The sequence below is a fragment of the Bubalus bubalis genome, chromosome 7 (genome assembly GCF_019923935.1).
Source record: "Bubalus bubalis isolate 160015118507 breed Murrah chromosome 7, NDDB_SH_1, whole genome shotgun sequence".
In the NCBI taxonomy this organism is placed as follows: domain Eukaryota; kingdom Metazoa; phylum Chordata; class Mammalia; order Artiodactyla; family Bovidae; genus Bubalus; species Bubalus bubalis.
In genome coordinates this window covers 12,010,185-12,030,572 of record NC_059163.1, presented here as the reverse complement: position 1 = coordinate 12,030,572, position 20,388 = coordinate 12,010,185, and the positions used below count along the sequence as shown (strand labels likewise).

General features: G+C 42.1%; 1 protein-coding gene across 2 annotated transcripts in view; it reads right to left on the bottom strand.

Moving 5' to 3' along the window:
* Nucleotides 1–20,388, bottom strand: part of CLNK (cytokine dependent hematopoietic cell linker) — a 202,924-nt gene that overhangs the window by 65,340 nt on the left and 117,196 nt on the right. For both annotated transcript variants that reach the window (XM_006077343.4, XM_006077344.4), the window contains exons 6-8: nucleotides 15,161–15,302; nucleotides 12,844–12,941; nucleotides 3,998–4,043 (exon numbers count right to left, since the gene is read on the bottom strand). In XM_006077343.4, coding sequence (XP_006077405.3) covers nucleotides 3,998–4,043; nucleotides 12,844–12,941; nucleotides 15,161–15,302 — 286 coding nt within the window. The remainder of the gene's footprint in view (nucleotides 1–3,997; nucleotides 4,044–12,843; nucleotides 12,942–15,160; nucleotides 15,303–20,388) is intronic.

Here is a 20,388-nt window from a genome sequence, read left to right as displayed (position 1 = left end):
CTCGATGACATTTTGTGAGAATGAATAAATTATCTGAGAATGTGTTTGCATCAAACATACAGAATTTTGTAATAAACACATAAATCATTCAAGCATTTTCCAGAAAGATGCCTGATCCAAAAAATGAGGATATTCATATTACTTTTCTCCCTTCCAGCTTCTTTCTCAGTACAGTCCCTTAGAGCTCTGGGTAGTAATACAAAACCATCAATTATGGAAGTGTAGGAAGAGAAGACACAAAGAAAATTACTCTCATTGAAGAAGTTTTCCATGCAACTTACAAGCTGAACTTCTGTGAGCTTTGTTTTCACTGAGGTCCCCTCTGCAGTTTACACTGGGGTCTACTTTTGAAAAGGGGCTTCCCAGGTGGTCCTAGTGGTAAAGAGCCCACCTGCCAATGCAGGAGACGTAAGAGGCATGGATTCGACCCCCGGGTTGGGAAGATCCCTTGGAGGAGGGCATGGCAATTCACTCCAGTATTCTTGCCTGGAGAATCCCATGGACAGAGGAGCCTGGTGGACTACAGCCCATGGGGTTGTAAAGAGTCAGATATGACTGAAGTGACTTAGCATGCATGCACTAGTTTTACAAAAACAGCTATATTTTTCAGCCATGGTACCCGGATACCAGTCATCATCCCCTATAAAACTGGCAGGACAAACTTAACTCTGAAAGATGTGTTCTTGTTGTACTCATTGAGGAATTGCTTTACTCTTTTCTTACTTGGGGCAATTGATGCTTTTTCACATGAAAAAGCAGGCTCTCCCTTTTTTGCATAGACTACTGGGAAGATTGAGGCAAACTAGTAGCTTAATTTTAATAGATTGCAATGACTTGTGCCTTAGGATCCCAAATTTCATTTGTCTGTCTCTATATTTCCTATGATTTAAAACTTTTTCTGCTATACCATGCAAGTTTTTGTTAACTACTCCAACAGTTGTGAGCTAAGGTGAAGTATAAATAAATAGATGAATGAGTAGTTGTGATTTGTGATTTATAATGAGAAATGTATATTTGGTCTTCATCTCTGTATCTGGCACAGAGCTCCTAAATCCTTGGAATTTCCTAAGTGATGAGAGCTATCTAAGCATCTTTTGTTATGTTAAGGAGATTACTTTTAGATCCTACCTAAGGATGGGGGCTGGTGGCCAGTGAAGCTGACCATGTGATTGGAGGGTTGAAACTTACAGTCCCCCAAATCTAAACCTACCCCTACTTCTAGGAAGCAGGCAGTGGCTTGAGATTGAGTTCAGTCTCCAATGGCCAATGATGTAATCAACCGTGCCTACATAATGAAGCCTCCACAAACTCCCAAGAGTTTGAAGCTTCCAGGTTGGTGAACACACAGAGATTCAAGAACCATGGAAGCTCCCTGCCTTTTCCCAATACCTTCCTTCTGTGTCTCTTCCATTTGACTGTTCCTGGGTTACATCCTTTTATTGGTACATTGGCAATTTAGTAAGTAAGATGTTTCTTTGAGTTATGTGAGCCACTCTAACAAAGTAATTGAACCCAAGGCAGGGGTGGATGGAACCTTCAGTCTATAGATGCGCAGGTGACAATCTGGGCTCATGACGCATCTGCAGTGGTGGTGAGGTGCGGTCTGGTAGGACCAAACCCTTAACTTGTTCATCTGATGCTGTCTCTGGGTGGACAGTGCCAGAACTTGATTGAATTGTAGGACACCCAGCTGGTGTCCAGATAATTGCTTGATGATGTGTGGGTGGGAGAACTGCCCCCTATGGACGTTGGAATTGGTATTAGAACCATCTGGATTGTCACACAGACGTATTAATATATGTAGAATGGTGGTCAAAGAAGATTCTGCCATCAAAGAAATGAAGCTTCATGTCTACAGTGAACTATTAAAAAAAGAGAAGAATTGTGAAACCCATTTCTTACCTTTCTCCCCAGGACTCAGGGCTTCCCTTGTGGCTCAGCTGGTAAAGAATCTGCCTGCGATGCAGGAGACCTGGGTTCGATCCCTGGGTTGGGAAGATCCCCTGGAGAAGGAAAAGGCTACCCACTCCAGTATTGTGGCTTGGAGAATTCCATGAACTGCATAGTCCATGGGGTCGCAAAGAGTTGGACATGACTGAACGACTTTTTCACTTTCCAGGAGTCATTTCTCCATAAATGGCTACGAAGGTTCTATTATGACTTAGAACCTCTGTATATATCAAATGATTATGGTCTGCTTTGGGGTCCCCTCTGTGCTCTGTGCTCTGGGCCCTTTCTCTGTCAGGCAGGAAAAAACTGCTATATAATTCATGTCTTCTAAGGGCTAGCGATACTAATACATCAGTTACTGAAGGAACGCTCTAAATCAAGTGCTGTGTACATCAAAGGCATTTCCATGTTCTTGGACTCAAGAAAAATAGGAAAGCTTCCCTATTTGGGATGGTTTAAAGGGGTCTAGAGGGCAGATAGACAGGGATCAGTCAGGCTATGGAAGATGGAGAGGAGAGATAGGGCAGGGAACAGCCCTTGTCCCCTGCTTCTGCTTATGCAGTTCAACTAAAGAGTCATAAAGGCCCTGGCGACCTCCCATTTCAAGAGGAGGAAAGTAAAGGCTCAGAAAGGTTAGGTGCCTCACTTAAGGTCACACAGCCAGGGCGTGGCAGAGCCAGGGCGTCAGCCGCTCTCCTTGTTCTTTCCACCTCGCTTCCCTTTGTGGGCATCTTCTCTTGTGCCTCCAGGTCCATTGCTCATCTGGTCCATTCTGTTCCACCTACGTGCAATCCTCGGGGACCGACCAGCACAGGCAAACTGGCCCTATGGTTTCTGGTTGGGTTTGGCCATTGGGAAGTCCCAGCAGGAGACAAGAGGGAGTTTGGAGAGGGAGGTTGGGGCGTGTATTCCATTCATTCCCACCCTGGGAGGAAAGTAAGGAAAGTGAAGTCGCTCTGTCGTGTCCGACTCTTTGCGACCCCATGGATTGTAGCTTCCCAGGCTTCTCTGCCCATGGGATTTTCCAGGCAAGAGTACTGGAGTGGGTTGCCATTTCCTTCTCCAGGAGATCTTCCTGACCCAGGGATCAAACCTGGATCTCCTGACACTTTATTGTCTGAGCCACCAGCCACATGGGCTGGTGATGTCCCGCAAAAACGGCCACTGCTCCTCTCAAGGTGGTGAGCACCTTCTTGTTTTCTGTGGCTGTCCCCTCATCTCTGGGTTTAGGAGTGGTAATAATGCCACTGCTTATAGGCCCCAGTGCCTGCATCATCCCACATTCTTCCTTAACACCTCACATACCTTAGTAAACAGTTCCTTTACAAATAAACCTCTTTAAATTATCCTAATTTGGATGTGCCATCTCTTCCCTCTTAGGACTCTAATGATTACACTTTCCCATTAAAGAAAATTTGATGTTAGTAATATGTTACAGAATATAGCATAAGACACATAAAAGTTGAATTTGATATGTTTAAGTTACTGGGAAATGTAAATCATGGGGCTGTCATCTTTTCCAAGTGGACATTGTAAAAAGAAGAAGGGGACATTGGGGAAAGTGATGAGAGAAGCTATAATGTATAGGATTCAATTAAATTACTGTAGCTATCCTCCACTTGCGCTTCTAGCAGTACTGAAATTGATGGTTTCTTTTCAGTTTCTTGCCTGTTTCTTCATCTCCAAATTGAGTTGCTTTGCCTAAAGCTTTAAAATCTGTTTTCATATTAATTAATCAAACATTTTAAAATTAGATGTCTATCTTTCAATTTACAAGGGTATGCTTAGAGGAATAACTTAGCTATGTATTTGAGGCAAGAAATATATGTTTCAAAACAATTTCTTTCCAGATTGTACAACATGGAATATGACTTTTCACAGTCAACTTCCTCATTAATAAGGTAAGGTGATAAAAAGGCATAAGATGTGAGAGAGTCTTTCCAAAATTAGAAAACCTTATTAGATGAAGGTTAATTTAATAGATAACCTTGTTCAGAAAAATCTAAAAATATACAGATATATTTCAAACTTTGTGATTTGACTTTACCTTTAACATGTTGTTTTCTGATATCCTTGGAAATGGGTTTTTCCACCTGTAGAAGACAATGCATTACAATTATCTCTTAAATTGTGACTATTCCATTTCATGACCTGCCACTCGGTATGGTTAGATCCCTTAGGTTATGAGTCCAGGACTCATCATTCTAACAGATCACCCTGTGTGTATTGTTGGCAACTATTCAACGTGTGTAAATACCACCATGCCAGTGACGAGCGTAGGGGCCTCAGGTGGTAATTCGGCATAAAAAATATTTGGTTTGAGAATCAATCCTGCCTCTTATTGCTGTGAAACTTTGGAAAGGCATTTACCATATTATGAGCCTTAGATTTGTTTTCCATCTTTTTTAATAGGGAAAATTTTGTTCATGTCAATTCATGTCATTGAGTTATTGTGAAGATCAATATACATGATCAAGTCCATGAAAGGGATTGAGCAGGCAGATCAAAGTGTAGCCTCGTGTAAATGCCCTTGTTGGGATTTCACCTTTATCATGTGCTGGCTATGAGAAGGTGGCCAGTCATTTAACTTTCTAAACCTCAGTTTCCTCAGCTGTGAAATGGGGGTAATAGAAGAACTGACACTTCACAGGGATGGCAGAACTACAAGAGATAGGCTATGTGCCTAGAACAGGAAATAACACCAATCAAGCTGAAGAATTGTTAGCTGTCATTGTTAATTGTATTAAAGGCATTGATAGGACTTCCCTGGTGGTCCAGTGGTCAAGACTCTGTCTTCCAATGCAGGGGGTGTGGGTTTGATCCCTGGTAGAGGAGCTCAGATCTCACATGCCTCATGGCCATAACACAGAAGCAATACCGTAACAAACGCAATAAAGACTAAAAAAAAAATGGCCCACATAATAAAAAGAGAAATCACCACTTAAAAAAGCTAAAGGCAGAGTTGAACTATTAAGGGCTTGCTGTTTAATCTTTAGATATGAGGGTGAAGGAGGTGCTGGGTGTTAGTAGCTCAATCTTGTCTGACTCTTTGTGACCCCACGGACTGTAGCCTGCCAGGCTCCTCTGTCCATGGGATTCTCCAGGCAAGAATACTGGGGTGGGTTGCCATTCTCTTCTCTAGAGGATCTTCCTGAACAGGGGATTGAACCCAGGTCTCCTGCACTGCAGGCACATTCTTTACCATTTGAGCTACAGGGAATCCTGAAGAAGGTGAGGGAGACCTACTAATGATGCCCAATGCCTTGGAAAGCCTTTAAGCCTAGGTCAGTATTGGGGTCTATGATGTTTATTTTTATGTGTCAAATTGACAGGGTCACAGGGTATCCAGATATTTGGTGAAACCTTATTTCTGGGTGTGTCTGCGGAAGTGATTCTGGATGAGATTATAATTTGGATCAGCGGACTGAGTAAGGCCGATTGCCTTCTGCAAAGCCAGAGGGCATCTTTCAGTCCAGGGAGGGCATGAATAAAATAAAAAGGGAGGGGAAAGGAGAATTTGCTCTCTCTGCCTGACTGTTGACTCGGGTCGTTGCTCTTCTCCTGCCCTTGATGACTGAGATTTACATCACTGGTTCTCTTGGTGCTTGTGCCTTTGGACTTGAGCTGGAAGTTAGAGGCCCCCGGCATTCCTGGTCTTCAGCTTTCAGATGGCAGATTGTGGAACTTGAGCCTCCATAATTACTAATTTATTTATATGTATACTATATGCCTATGTGTCTCAAGCTTTCTATGCTATCTATCTATCCATCTGTGTATCTATTTTATCAATCTATTGGGGGCTTTCCAGGTGTCTCAGTGGTAAAGAACCCACTTGCAATGCAGGAGACACAGGAGATGGGGGCTCGCTCCCTGGGTGGGAAGATACCCTGGGGAAGGAAATAGCAACTTGTTCTAGCATTCTTGCCTGGGAAATCCCATGGACAGAGAATGCTTGTGGGATACAGTCCAGAAAGTCACAAAGAGTCTGACATGATTGAGTATACACACATCTATCTATTAATATCTATCTCTATCTGTCTATCTATCTATTATCTATCTACCTATTGCTTGTACTTCTAGAGAACCCTGACTAATATAGAGTTTTTGCAGTATACTTTATTGGTGCCAAGTTGAGGTGGTCAAGGTGAAGGGGAGGGAGGTCATTGAATCCCCTGTTACCTGTTAGGTCTTGATGGTCAAAGTCCACCTCTTTTCCTCTGTGGAACTCTGGACCACATAATTCTGCCTACATGTGATGTGGCTCTTCTACTGGTCAATATAGTAAAGCATCAGGTATGGTTTAGGTTTTGTTATTGCTGTGGCTTCCTTCGTCACACCCTCAGCTTTCAGTTCCTCCAGGGAGACCCCACGGAAGCTGGTGTGCTGGAGGGTTTTTGTCAAGTTCTTGTTGCATCCTCAGCTTTCAATCTTCCCTGTGCACCTGCCCAAGAGAGAGGGTCTCTCCCAATGCTCTTCCCACCTCCTATTGCTAGCCTGGAGCAGGGGAGAGTCTCCATGGTCTCTGTCTTGCTGGGCCCCGCATGATTAGGGTGTTAGGGATCAGGCTTCCTTAGTGCCTGCTCTTCTCCCCTTTGCTGGCCAAATTCTATTTTTAAAAATTAATTTTTAAATGAAGTATCAATCCTAAAGGATATCAACCCTGAATACTCATTGGAAGGACTGATGCTGAAGCTGAAGCTCCGATACTTTGGCCAACTGATGCAAAGTGCCGACTCACTGGAAAAAACCCTGATGCTGGGAAAGATTGAGGGCAGGAGGAGAAGGGGGTGACAGAGGATGAGATGGTTGGATGGCATCACCAATTCAACGGACATGGATTGGGCAAACTCTGGGAAATGGTGAAGGACCGGGAAACCTGGTGTGCTGCAGTCCATGGGGTCACAAAAAGTTGGACACGACTGAGCGACTGAACAACAACAACAATAGGTAATTTACAATGTTGTGCCAATCTCTGCTGTATGGCAAAGACTCAGTTATACACCTATATGCATTCTGTTTTAATATTCTTTTCCATTATGGTTTATAACAGGAAAGAAAATGAGGTCACTCAGTCATGTCTGACTCTTTGTGACCCCATGGACTGTAGTCTACCAGGCTCCTCCGTCCATGGGATTTTCCAGGCAAGAGTACTTGAGTGGGTTGCCATTTCCTTCTCCAGGAGATCTTCCTGACCCAGGGATTGAACCCGGGTCTCCCACATTGTAGGCACACACTTTACCATCTGAGCCACTAGGGAAGTCCTTATAACAGGATGTTGAATATATTTCCCTGTGCTGTACATTAGGACCTTGTTGTTGATCCATTCTAAATGTAATAGCTTGCATCTACCAACCCCAAACTCCCAGTCCATCCCTCTCTCTCCCCACCCCCCTTGGCAACCACAAGTCTGATCTCTGCGTCCGTGAGTCTATTTCTGTTTTGTAGATAGGTTCATTTGTGTCCTGTTTTAGATTCCACGTACAAGTGATATCATATGGTGTTTTTCTTTCTCTTTCTGAGTTACTTCACTTAGGACGATAATCCCTAGTTGTAGCTGGCCATGTTCCATTTTGTGTCTTTGGACATTTGGATCCATTTGGCTCTTTTGCACGAGAGTTTTTTGGCTGCGTCTTCTCCAGAGGGACCAACACTTTGACAGTATTGGCATAGGATCCCAGGCCTAGAAGTATTTTATGCCCCTCTCCAGGGCTATTCTCATTTTCTATCAAATACAGCTTTTTTAATGTCTACTACATACCTGTAACAATGCTAGATTATGCGGGAACAAAGAAGAATAAGAGGTTAGATGCAAAAGGTGGAATCATATGGATGCAGTTCTGAGTTTACAGCATATTATAACACAGGTTTCATTATAACAGAAGTTTTTCAACCTCGGCACCATTGAGAGTTGGGGCCGGGCAGTTTGCTGTGGGAGGCTGCCCTGTGCGTTTACAGCGTACTTAGCGGCAACCCTGCCCTCTGCCCACTAGATGTCAGCAGCGTTCCCCAAGTCTTAACAATCAAAAATGTCGCCAGTCATTGTAAATATCCACTAGGGGGCAAACTGTTCCGAGGAGAGAACCACCGATAACAATGCAATGTGTTATTGGTAGAAGACTGCTTTGCATCGCTTCCTGCAAAAGACTTCTCAAAAGCCTCTGCTTGGTCTGAGTGATGCAGCTCCCTGCTCTTTGTATCTGTGTCACCTCAGTCTTAACACCTTGTATTATTATTTCAAAACTGCCAATTTGGGTCACTGCCTCCTCCATTAGACTGTGGACACTGGCTCCCCTCCCCCCCCCTTTTTTAAATCCCCATTGTTGAGCATAGTGCTTTGTACACAGCAAGTGCTCAATAAATGAAAAGATGGACAATGGTTTAGTGCTTTAAGATCGTTGTGACCAGTCTAACGGGGCTTCCCAGACGGTGTTAGTGGCAAAGAACCTGTGTGCCAATGCAGGAGACATAATTATAGACTCAGGTCTGATCCCTGAGTCAGGAAGAATCAGAGAAGGGCATGGCAACCCACTCCAGTATTCATAACTAGAGAATTCCTTGGACAGAGGAGGCTGGTGGGCTACAGTCCACAGGGTTGCAAAGAATTAGACACAACTGAAGCGACATAGCATGCATGCATGCAATCAGTCTAAGGAATCAACATAAGAACAAGTTCCTGTAAGGACTGTTGAAGATCCAATTCATAGATAGTTTAATCACCACATAAATGTGCAAAACTAATTGGAATTAACTCCTGAGAATGAGGTTATAATAAAAAAAAAGTCTGCTTACCATAAAAACTGTATTTTTCAAACATTGCTTATAAAAGCAAAACTCCCTTTTTTATTTGAATTGAGGCCAAGTCCTTATTAAATTAATTTATAAGACAACTTGCCTCCTGGCCAAAATTGTGCTCATCTCCCACCTCCTATTTCTCACAAGATTTCACTTGATTTAATATGTTGAAATTTTAGTTCCTCTTGTAAAGTGACCTAGCTAAAAGAAGAAATTTATAACAAAAAAACTACAAAGATAATATGAAAGGATATAAAGTAATAAGAATGGAGACTTAAATTCTGGCATAGTCATTTAAGAAAAATCAAATGAGAATTATCATCTTTTAAGAAAGCATTCTTCTCATGAAAGTTTACTTCTGCGCAAAGAGGAATTATCAGTGGTTTTTAGGGAAAGAAAAGCTTAACTTTTTAGGTCAGAATTTTCTACTTTTTGTAACCAGACAAGAACTTGTGACTTTAGCCTCTGGCCCAGTGACTCTGAAATTCCTATTGTTCCCTCAATATGTTTCGTGCTTTAGAGGTGAAGCTCCTGAAATGCCCTCTTCCCTGTCTAACAGCGCTCTGTTGGGGCCTGCCCCAGTTGTACATCTCGGAGATAATTGCAAGTATTCACATGTATGGATGTGAGAGTTAGACTAGAAAGAAAGGTGAGCGCTGAAGAATTGATGCTTTTGAACTGTGGTGTTGGAGAAGACTCTTGAGAGTCTCTTGGACTGCAAGGCGATCCAACCAGTCCATCCTAAAGGAGATCAGTCTTGGGTGTTCATTGGAAGGACTGATGTTGAAGCTGAAACTCCAATACTTTGGCCACCTCATGCGAAGAGTTGACTCATTGGAAAAGACCTTGATGCTGGGAGGGATTGGGGGCAGGAGGAGAAGGGGACGACAGAGAATGAGATGGCTGGATGGCATCACCGACTCGATGGACATGAGTTTGGGTGAACTCCGGGAGTTGGTGATGGACAGGGAGGGCTGGCGTGCTGCCGTCCAAGGGTTAGAGTCAGACACGACTGAGCTGCTGAACAGCTACAACAGGATATAAGCCCCGTAGTGGAATTTCTGGGTCATACAGTAGTTCTATTTTTAGTTTTTCAAGAAAAATCCTTACTGTTCTGCATAGTGGCTGTAACGATTTACATTCCCACCAGCAGTGCAAGAGAGTCGCAGTTTGGTGCTCTGTGGTAACATTTAGATTGGTGGGATTGGAGTGGGGAGGGGGAGGGATATGTGTGTACATAGAGCTGATTCACTTAGCTGTATAGCAGAAACTAACACAGTGTTGTAAAACAACTATATCCCATTAAAAGAAAGAAATCAAATGGGGGAAAGAAGGCTGGGTTTCTTTTCCTATTAATATTTCAAGCTGTGGAGGTGATTTAGTTGCTAAGTTGTGTCTGACTCTTTGCGACCCCATGGACTAGAGCCTGCCAGGCTCTGCTGTGCATGGGACTTCCCAGGCAAGAATATTGGAGTGGGTTACCATTTCCTTCTCTGGGGACCTTCCTGACCCAGGGATCAAACCTGGGTCTCCTCCATTGCAGGTGGATTCTTTTTACCAGCTGCGCCACCAAGGAAGCCTTCATATTTCAAGCTAGTCATATTTCCAATTTCAGTTCAAAGCACTGAGTTTGTTTGTCCATTTCCATTCACATGCTGTGTGCTGTGCTGAGTCATTTCAGTCATGTCCGACTCTGTGTGACCCCCATGGACTGTAGTCCACCAGGCTCCTCTGTCCACGGGATTCTCCAGGCAAGAAGACTGGAGTGGGTTGCCATGTCCTCCTCCAGGGGATTTTCCAGACCAAGGGATTGGACCTGAGTATCTTGTGTCTCCTCAGTGGTAGGCAGGCTCTTTACTAGTGCCGCCTGGAAGCTCTTCCATCCATGTGAGCAGTATGTACTGAGAACCTTTGACATAAAGCACTGTGCTAGATGCTGGGCCTAAAATCGGCCCTGTGCTCATGGAGGTGTCATCTGGTAGCTGACTGCTCTGTGCCCGGCACTGTGCTCTGTGTGGATTATCATGAAAGCTACGAGATTGTATAGTTTAGACTGTAAAGGCTCAGAGAAGGTAAGTAACTGGCCCAAAGAAGCAGAGCTCAAAAAGTTGGAGCCATTAAAATGAGACTTATAACATTCATCTTGCAAGGTTATTTTAAGGATTAAATGTCATTGATTCATTCATTTATTCCCATCTTTCCTCAGAAAGACCTTTCCTGACTGCCTTGCTTTCATTCTATTTTCAAAGCTCATCACTTGATATATCGTCTTTGTATCTATTCTTTATCCATTTACATATCATAGGTCTCCACCCACTACATGTCAGTTTCATGAGAGCAGGGCCTTGGTGGTTTACTGCCACATACTAGAGTGGATAATTATGTCTGGTCCATGGCAGGCACCCAACATATGTTTCTTGAATGAATTTGTTGAGTGAATGATTAAAATGTTTAGCTTAGTATCTGTGTAAAGAGGAAGTGTTCAATATTTCATCCCTTATCTTGCTCTCCCAATCTCTATTGGCTGTGTTCTGTGTGAATGGCTTGGTAAAAATTGTAGTTTCCTTTTCTTGTCAATATTTAAAAGAAACCCTCTAGTTAAACGAGTAAACCATTTACATAGATAATGCACAAGGATGAATGTGTTATAAATATTTAAGTGTGTTCACAGTCACTAATAAATGTGAAACAAATTTTAAAGAAGGAACAGCAAAGTCTCTTTCTCTTTTTTAAAATTTATAATTAAAAAAATAACGCACAGTTTTGGAGAGAATTCTATGAGGTGGAAATTCTAATACAGGGCTTCTGCGGGGGGCGGGGCGGGGGTGGGCAGTAAATTTAAATGATTTTTCAGGGACCAATTTCACAATATGTGCCGAAAGCCTTTAAAATGTTTTCACTCAATGGTTAAATAAAATAATTAAAAATCTTATATGAGGAGTGAAGTATCTGTAAAGATTATGCTTATTGATGCTTGTTTTATGACATGGGACATAGTTGTATGACTGAAACAATGTGCAAAGGAAGGAAAACCAGTATATACTATACAACAAAGACTTCGTTGCATGAAATACATTAGCACAGAAAACACTGACATGAAATTTACCCAAATGTTATGACTGATAGCCTTGCAACCTCAGGGATGATTAATATGTATTTTGTGCAATGTTATTAAAAACAAAATACTATATGTGTTTAGAGCACTTACATTTACAAGATATTTTCAACAGCTTTTTGAAGTAAGCATGGCAGAGATTGTTACTCCTGTTTGGCTACTGGGTTTACAAAGAAAGAGGTTCAGAGAGGTTGACCTACAGTTGTCCCTTCATATCTGCCAGGGATTACTTCCAGCGTGCCCCTTGAATACCCAAATCTGTGGATGCTCAAGTCCTTCATATGCAATTACAGAGTATTTGTAAATAACCTATGCATATCCTTCTATATACAGTGAAAGCCTCAACGGCATGGGTTTGAACTGTGTGGGTCCGCTTATACACAGATACTCAGTATCAAGTACATACTAAGGAACTACAAAATCCTTGGTTGGTTGAATTATCTCTAGATTACTTGTAATACCTAATACAATGTCAATGCTATGTAAATAGTTGCTGGCATATGGTAAATTCAAGTTTTGCTTCTTGGAATTTAATGGAATGTTTTTTTCTTTTTAATCCTCGATTGAATCTACAGATGGGGAACTGACAGATATGGAGGACTGACTGGACTTATTACCATACCATTAGCAGTTGGAATCATTGGGCCTAAATCTGGACAAAATGATATGTTATTATCAAAGAGATTTGAGTTTAAATTCTGCTCCTAGAGAACAGGATGAGTATTAAGTGAGACGCAGGTGAAAGTCCTTAGCCTGATGTCTGGCTCACAGAAAATCTTCCACAAATGTTAGTTCTCTTTCCTTCTACTTACCTATTCTAAGGACCACGATCCCTCCAGCTGAATCACCCTGCACCTCACTGAGCTTGACCTGCTCACCACCAAGGCATTCCAACAAGATGCCTTGGAAATGAGAGACGGTAAAGCTCTTGGATGCTAGGCAGTGCCCTCCATGTGTTTGGTTCATGCAGTCAAGCTTTTACTTACTTCTTCCAGCTTCATCCAGGTTAGCCTGTCCGTTGGGAGAGAGGTCTTGGAATCTAATGACAGGGGTGTGTCCATCATACCCTTGAAATAGCGTGTATCTGTGAAGAAAGAAAAAAATTTAAAGTCATACTTTACATGACTCTGCACACTGTAATGAACAAAATATTTGCACATCTATAAACTTAATGAACCATCACGATATAGGCTGCTGCTGCTGCTGCTAAGTCACGGCGATCATGTCCGACTCTGTGCGACCCCATGGACTGCAGCCCACCAGGCTCCCGTCCCTGGGATTCTCCAGGCAAGAACACTGGAGTGGGTTGCCATTTCCTTCTCCAGTGCATTAAGTGAAAAGTGAAAGTGAAGTCGCTTAGTCGTGTCTGACTCTTAGCGACCCCATGGACTGTAGCCTACCAGGCTCCTCCATCCATGGGATTTCCCAGGCAAGAGTACTGGAGTGGGTTGCCATTGCCTTCTCCACACAATATAGGCATGAGCTTGTAATTCTACTTCCACTTAACAGACGAAGAGGCTGAGGCTCAAAGAGGAGAAATCACTTCTCTTGGTCCATATACATAAATGCCAAAGTCTGGACCTGAACCTTCTTCATTCTCTTATCCACCTGGGAAATTCTACTCATCCTTCAAGGCTTGGACTGTGTCATGCCCTTCAGAAATCTTCCTAGACCCCACCCGCCTGCACACCACCCTGGATCTCTTTTCTATGTTACACACTTGTGTGTGCTTAGTCACTCAGTCATGTCTGACTCTTTGTGACCTCATGAACTGTAGCCTGTCAGGTTCCTCTGTCCATTGGGGTTCTCCAGGCAAGAATAGTGAAGTGGGTTGCTATGCCCTCCTCCAGGGGATCTTCCCAACCCAGGGATTGAACCCAGGTCTCTCACTTTGCAGGCAGATTCTTTACCATCTGAGCCACCAGGGAAGCCCATGAATACTGGATTGAGTAGCCTATCCCTTCGCCGGGGGATCTTCCCAACCTAGGAATAGTACCAGGGTCTCCTGCTTTGCAGGTGGATTCTTTACCAGCTGAGCTACCAGGGAAGCCCACATTACATACTTAACATACATATTTTATATTTAACATATATTTCTATATACTTGTGCTTCCTTGGTGGATTTGTGGTAAAGAATCCACCTGCCAATGCAGGAGACATGGGTTAGATCTCTGGTCCAGGAAGATCCCCTGGAGAAGGAAATGGCAACCCACTCCAGTATTCTTGCCTGGAGAATCCCATGGACAGAGGAGCCTGGCAGGCTATAGTTCATGGGATTGCAAAGAGTGAGACATGACTGAGTGACTGAACAACAACAGCAGCTATATAATTAACATACTTATATACATTATATACCAAACTTATTCTATCATACTTACCTTTATATCTCTTGATCAATGCTAACATGATAACTGGCATACAATAGATATTAATTAATGCATACTGAGTGGATGAACAAAGGAATATCATTATTATTTACAAGGTGATTGTCCTCAAAGGGACTTCTGTAGATTCATTTCAGTAGGTCAGGCTCTCAAGTCACAAATACTTCCTCTTTTCCCTCACAACACTTTGCTTTATTTAAGGTTCAGAGACCTTGTTGAAGCTGTGTAAGATGCCCCAGTTGCAAAGAAGAAAAGATGGTGTATATTAAGGTTTTCTTTCTCTTCAAAGCCTGGCTTTGCTGCCATGCTTTTGTACTACTTATATGCTGGCTATGAGCAAGACAAATCAGCCATATTAAGTCTCCCCTTTTGTTCTGCTCTCTTCCCTGCAACTCTGTCTTAACAGGGATGTTGCCCACATCTCTGCTTGTCGATCTTCTGTCATATTCATCAGTTGTCTCTCAGACTCAAGATATCATCATGGGGATCCTCTAGGCAAGAAGAGTGGAGTGGGTTGCCATGCCCTCCTCCAGGGGACCTTCCCAACCCAGGGATCGAACCTAGGTCTCCCACATTTCAGGTGGATTCTTTATCATCTGAGCCACCAGGGAAGCCATCATGATAATAATAAATAGTCATAGAGCTCTGACTCTGCACCGAGTCCTCCTCTGAGAACTCAACATGCATCTTTCATGTAACTACCTGGATTACGTGGAGTAAGCACTATCTTCAGATATCTTGAACCCTATCTTCAAATATAGAAAATGGTTTTCAGGTGCTTGTTTCAGGACACACAGCTAATAAGCTGTGGAAGCAGGATTTTAACCTAGAGTTGCTAATTCAGAACCTGCATCTTTAGTCACTCTACAATATTGCAGCATGGGCATGCGATTTTCAGATTTCAGGCCCTAAACATTACCTGCATATTCAGATTCCTTAATAGGCCTGGCTGGTAAGATTTTCACTGATTGCCAGTCTTCTCCCATGTGAAGCTCAGGGTCTTCATAGTCATCACCTGTGTGGCCTTTTGCTCTATTCAGGACTGCCATAGAATTCCTTTCCTAAGGAGGGGACATTTCAGTGAGTCAACGGGAGGTACAACAATGACAAAAATTATAGGCTACAGTGCTGGCCAGGGGAGTAATGGAGATTCCCTTGGCTGTGAGTTAAAGATTTAAGAGTCTGGAGTCTAGGGGAGTTAACCTCTCATGGTGGCAGAATTGTAACGATATCTTTAGAAACCATCATGGTGGTGTGAGACACTCCGTTTGTCTCTCCCCTTCAATCTACAGCAATTAAGACATCCATAACTCAACAAAGAATTGATGCTTTTGAACTTTGGTGTTGGAGAAGACTCATGAGAGTCCCTTGGACTGCAAGGAGATCCAACCAGTCCATTCTAAAGGAGATCAATCCTGAATATTCATTGAAGGACTGATGCTGAAGCTGAAACTCCAATACTTTGGCTACCTGATGTGAGGAACTGACTCCTTCAAGATCCTGATGCTGGGAAAGATTGAGGGCAGGAGGAGAAGGGGATGACAGAGGATGGGATGGTTGGATGGCATCACCGACTCTATGGACATGAGTTTGAGCAAGCTCTGGGAGTTGGTGATGGACAGGGAAGCCTGCGTGCTGCAGTCCATGGGGTCTCAAAGAGTCGGACATGACTGAACTGAACTGAACTCAACAAAGGTTCCTCTGCCCAAGACACTGGGACTCCAGAGATACCCACATGTTTGTTCATCTGAAGAAGGCTAGATTGGAATATATAGAGTGGGTAGAACTAGGGGAAGAGTAGAAGTAGTGCCCCTGATCCTGAACCCCAGAAAGCCTGGTACCACCAGCGGGGGTGGTGCACAGGACTCTAGGTCATGGCTACAGTGGTGCCCATGAGCACAGGGGACTGGGCAGCAATCTCCAGGTGTACCTGTGACTCTGTCACCTCCTGCCCATGGCAGTATTACCTGGCTCCCCATCCCTTGCTACGGTAGCAGTTCCAATGTGCCAAGCAACTCTGGACATGAAGATGTCAATGGCAGCAGTGACGCTGGCATTAGAAAGGCACCCCCAGTGACCCCAGAGGCATAAGCAGAAATGACAAGGGCACCAGTGACCACTCTGGTAGAAGCAGTGGAGGGTGGAAAGTGCCAATTCTCAAATAGAGCGGAGGTAAGAAAAAACAGAAACAAAAACTTGTGCTTTAGCGGTATGTACTGAAAATCAGAAGACAGGTCTCTAATCACCAATGTGTGGATCTTTCAGAGTCAAAGTAAACAAAGCTTTACGTAAACAAGAGGGGTGTTTACTACTTCAAAGGCACTAGTAGAGGAACAGCTCACCAAGCACCATGAAAAACCATGGTAACACAGTCTCACATCACGAACATAACAATTATCCAGAAACCAAACTTAAAGTCATAGCAGACTATGATCTAATTGGTGGAGAATTCAAAAGAGCTGTCATGAAGAAACTCAGAGTTACAAGAAAACTCAGAAAGCAATTCAATGAGCTCAGGAGTAAAACCAGTGAACAGAAGCAATACTTACCGAAGAGACTAAAACTCTAAAAAAGAACCAAAAGGAAATTCTGGAGCTTGAGAACTCAATACATGAGATGAAGAATGTATTAGAAAGCATTGGAAACAGAGCAGACCATATGGAAGAGAGAATCAGTGAGCTCAAAGAAAGAAATCTAAAAATGATTCTCAGATAGAAGAGGAGAATAAAGTAAGATTTTAAAGCAATGAAAAAATTCTATAAGAACTATGATTCCATTAGAAAGAAGCAACATGAGAATCGTGGATATGCCAAAAAGGGAAGAGAGGGAGAAGGGAGCATTTGTTTAAAAACGTAATAGCTGAGAACTTTCCAAACCTGAGGAACGAACTGGATATACAAGTTCATGAAACTCATAGAACACCTAATTATCATAATGCAAAAAGATCTTCTGCAAGATACATTATATCAAAACTGTCAAAGGTCAATGATAAAGGTTTTAAAAGCAGTCAGGGAAAAAAGGTAGTCACCTACAAATGTACTCCCATTAGGCTATCAGCAGATATCTAAGAGAACCTCTACAGGCCAGGGGAGAGAGGAATGATACATTCAAAATTTGCTGTTTAATCATTAAGTCATGTCTGACTCCATGAGAACCCATGGACTATAGCCCACCAGGCTCCTCTGTCCATGGAATTCTCCAGGCAAGAACACTGGAGTGGGTGGGTAGCCATTCTCTTTGCCAGGGGATGTTCCCAACCCAGGGATCGAATCCACATCTCCTGCATTACAGGATTCTTTATCACTGAGGGAATAGTCAAAAATACTGAAAGATAAAAGATGTCAGTCAAGAATACTCTACCCAGCAAAGTTACCTTTCAAATATAGAGGAGAAATAAAGGCTCTCCCAGACAAACACACCTGAGGGAGTTCATTACCACAAGAGCAGCCTTACAAGAAATGTTGAAAAGAGCTCTTCTGCCTGAAATAAAAATGGTAAAAGTACACTATACTTTGCTGCTGCTGCTGCTAAGTCACTTCAGTCATGTCTGACTCTGTGCGACCCCATAGACGGCAGCCCACCAGGCTCCCCCATCCCTGGGATTCTCCAGGCAAGAACACTGGAGTGGGTTGCCATTCCTTCTCCAATGCATGAAAGTGAAAAGTGACTATACTTTGAGTACGGTGATAAACAGGCTACCAGAAGTGTCTTAATGAGACAACATATGTAAAATGTTGAGCATATTGCCTGATGGTCAGCACTCAATAAATCCTAGCTGTAAATATTATTATGACTGCTACTGTGATAAAAACTACTATTAAAGAACGTCTGAGATAAAGGAAGCCCGCCCGTCATGCTTTGTTCACCTCCCTTTAAAGCCTCTCTAACACTTGTTAAGAAGTTTATATGTCCTAGGTGCTTTCTGTACTTTATTTCATTGTATAAGCAGAAAAATCTATGAAGTGATTTTACTATAGCGTAGGAAACTAGAATTAGATAGGCTTAAATTTAAATTCTAAGTCTGCATTATTCTCATTCTTTAATATGTATATTCTCTCTCTATATGTATATTCTCTAATATATATAATATATATTCAGTTCAGTTCAGTTCAGTTGCTCAGTCGTGTCTGACTCTTTGCGACCCCATGAATCGCAGCATGCAAGGCCTCCCTGTCTATCACCAACTCCCGGAGTTCACTCAGACTCACGTCCATCGAGTCAGTGATGCCATCCAGCCATCTCATCCTCTGTCGTCCCCTTTTCCTCCTGCCCCCAATCCCTCCCAGCATCAGAGTCGTTTCCAATGAGTCAACTCTTCTCATGAGGTGGCCAGAGTACTGGAGTTTCAGCTTTAGCATCATTCCTTCCAAAGAAATCCCAGGGCTATATATAATACTATTATATATTATTATATAATATATATTAATAATCTAATATGCATAATATGTATTATTCTAATTGTTATATAAATAATATATATTCTATATATATTAGAGAACAAGAATAATGCAGAACATATATTATAAATATATATTTATATAGGGCTTACTAGTCCTAAGCCTCCAAGTGCATGCCTTTTTCTATCATCACTCTATCAAAGCAGTCTGGTAAAAGTCAAGACTAGTTATATGATGAGTCTAGTCTCCAGGTAAGCAATAGCACAGTGGGGACTCACCAGACCCCTATCTGGAAAACTTTCTGGGCTTCAGTTTGGCTCATGGCAAATCTGATCATTCAACACAAAAGGTGGAATGCAATTTATTCAGTCTGTGTTCTCTACGAGACAGCATAAACCTTTTCTAGTATCTGTCTACTGTTAATATTGGGGGTTCTTACTAAAAGCTCAGTATATATAAGTCTTCCACTTTATAAAATATTTTGGGATTGATTGTGTGTGCATGTGTGTATGTGTGTCCTAGGGTGAGAATTCATAGCTTTAATTTAATTATTAAACAAATCTTTCAAAAAGTAAAGAACCAAAGATTTTACAGGTAAATTGTATCTATTCATATATCTATCATCTATCTATACATCTATCTCTATCATTTCTGTCTATTCCATTTATCATCTATAGATATGTTAAAGCTATTTAAATTATGTACACATAATTGTTAACAATTAAATTACTTATAATATTAGGTAGCTGATTTCACATTATACATTTAAAATTTTCTTTTAGTCATTGAAATTCTTTGTAAATATTATTAATAGAAGATGGTTAAAACTCAACATTCAAAAATGAAGATCATGTCATCCAGTTCCTTCACTTCATGGCAAATAGATGGGAAAAAATGGAAACAGTGTCAGATTTCATATTGTTGGGCTCCAAAATCAATGCGGATGGTGACTGCAGCCAAGAAATTAAAAGACGCTTGCTCCTTGGAAAAAAAGCTATGATAAACCTGGATAGCATATTAAAAAGCAGAGACATCACTTTGCTGGCAAAGATCTGTATAGTCAAAGCTATGGTTTTTCCAGCAGCATGTGTGGACTTGACAGATGGACCATAAAGAAGACTGAGCACTGAAGAATTGATGCTTTCAAACTGTGGTACTGGAGAAGATTCTTGGGAGTCCCTTGGACTGCAAGGAGATCCAACCAGTCCATTCTAAAGGAGATCAGTCCTGAATATTCATGGGAAGGACTGATGCTGAAGCTGAAGCTCCAATACTTTGGCCACCTGATGTGAAGATCCAACTCATTGGAAAAGACCCTGATGCTGGGAAAGATTGAAGGCAGGAGGAGAAGGGGACGACAGGGGACAAGATAGCTGGATGGCATCACCGACTCAATGGACATGAGTCTGAGCAAGCTCCAGGAGATGGTGAAGGACAGGGGGGCCTGGTGTGCTGCAGTCCATGGGGTCGCAAAGAGTCAGACATGACTGAGTGGCTGAACAACAGAGCAATATGAATATATCATAATATATTCAATGATTTTTCTACTATTGAATATATAACATGATTCCAGTGTGTTGCCATTTAAAATATAAAACATAAACGAGTGTTTAATTATTCATCCAAATTTTAGGTTAATTCTTTAATTTGTCCCATAGAATTATGGGATTGAAGAAAATAAATATTTTTATATTTTTTAATCTTATAAAATTGCTTTCCAAAGAATTTCTTGTTATTTAAAATTTCACTG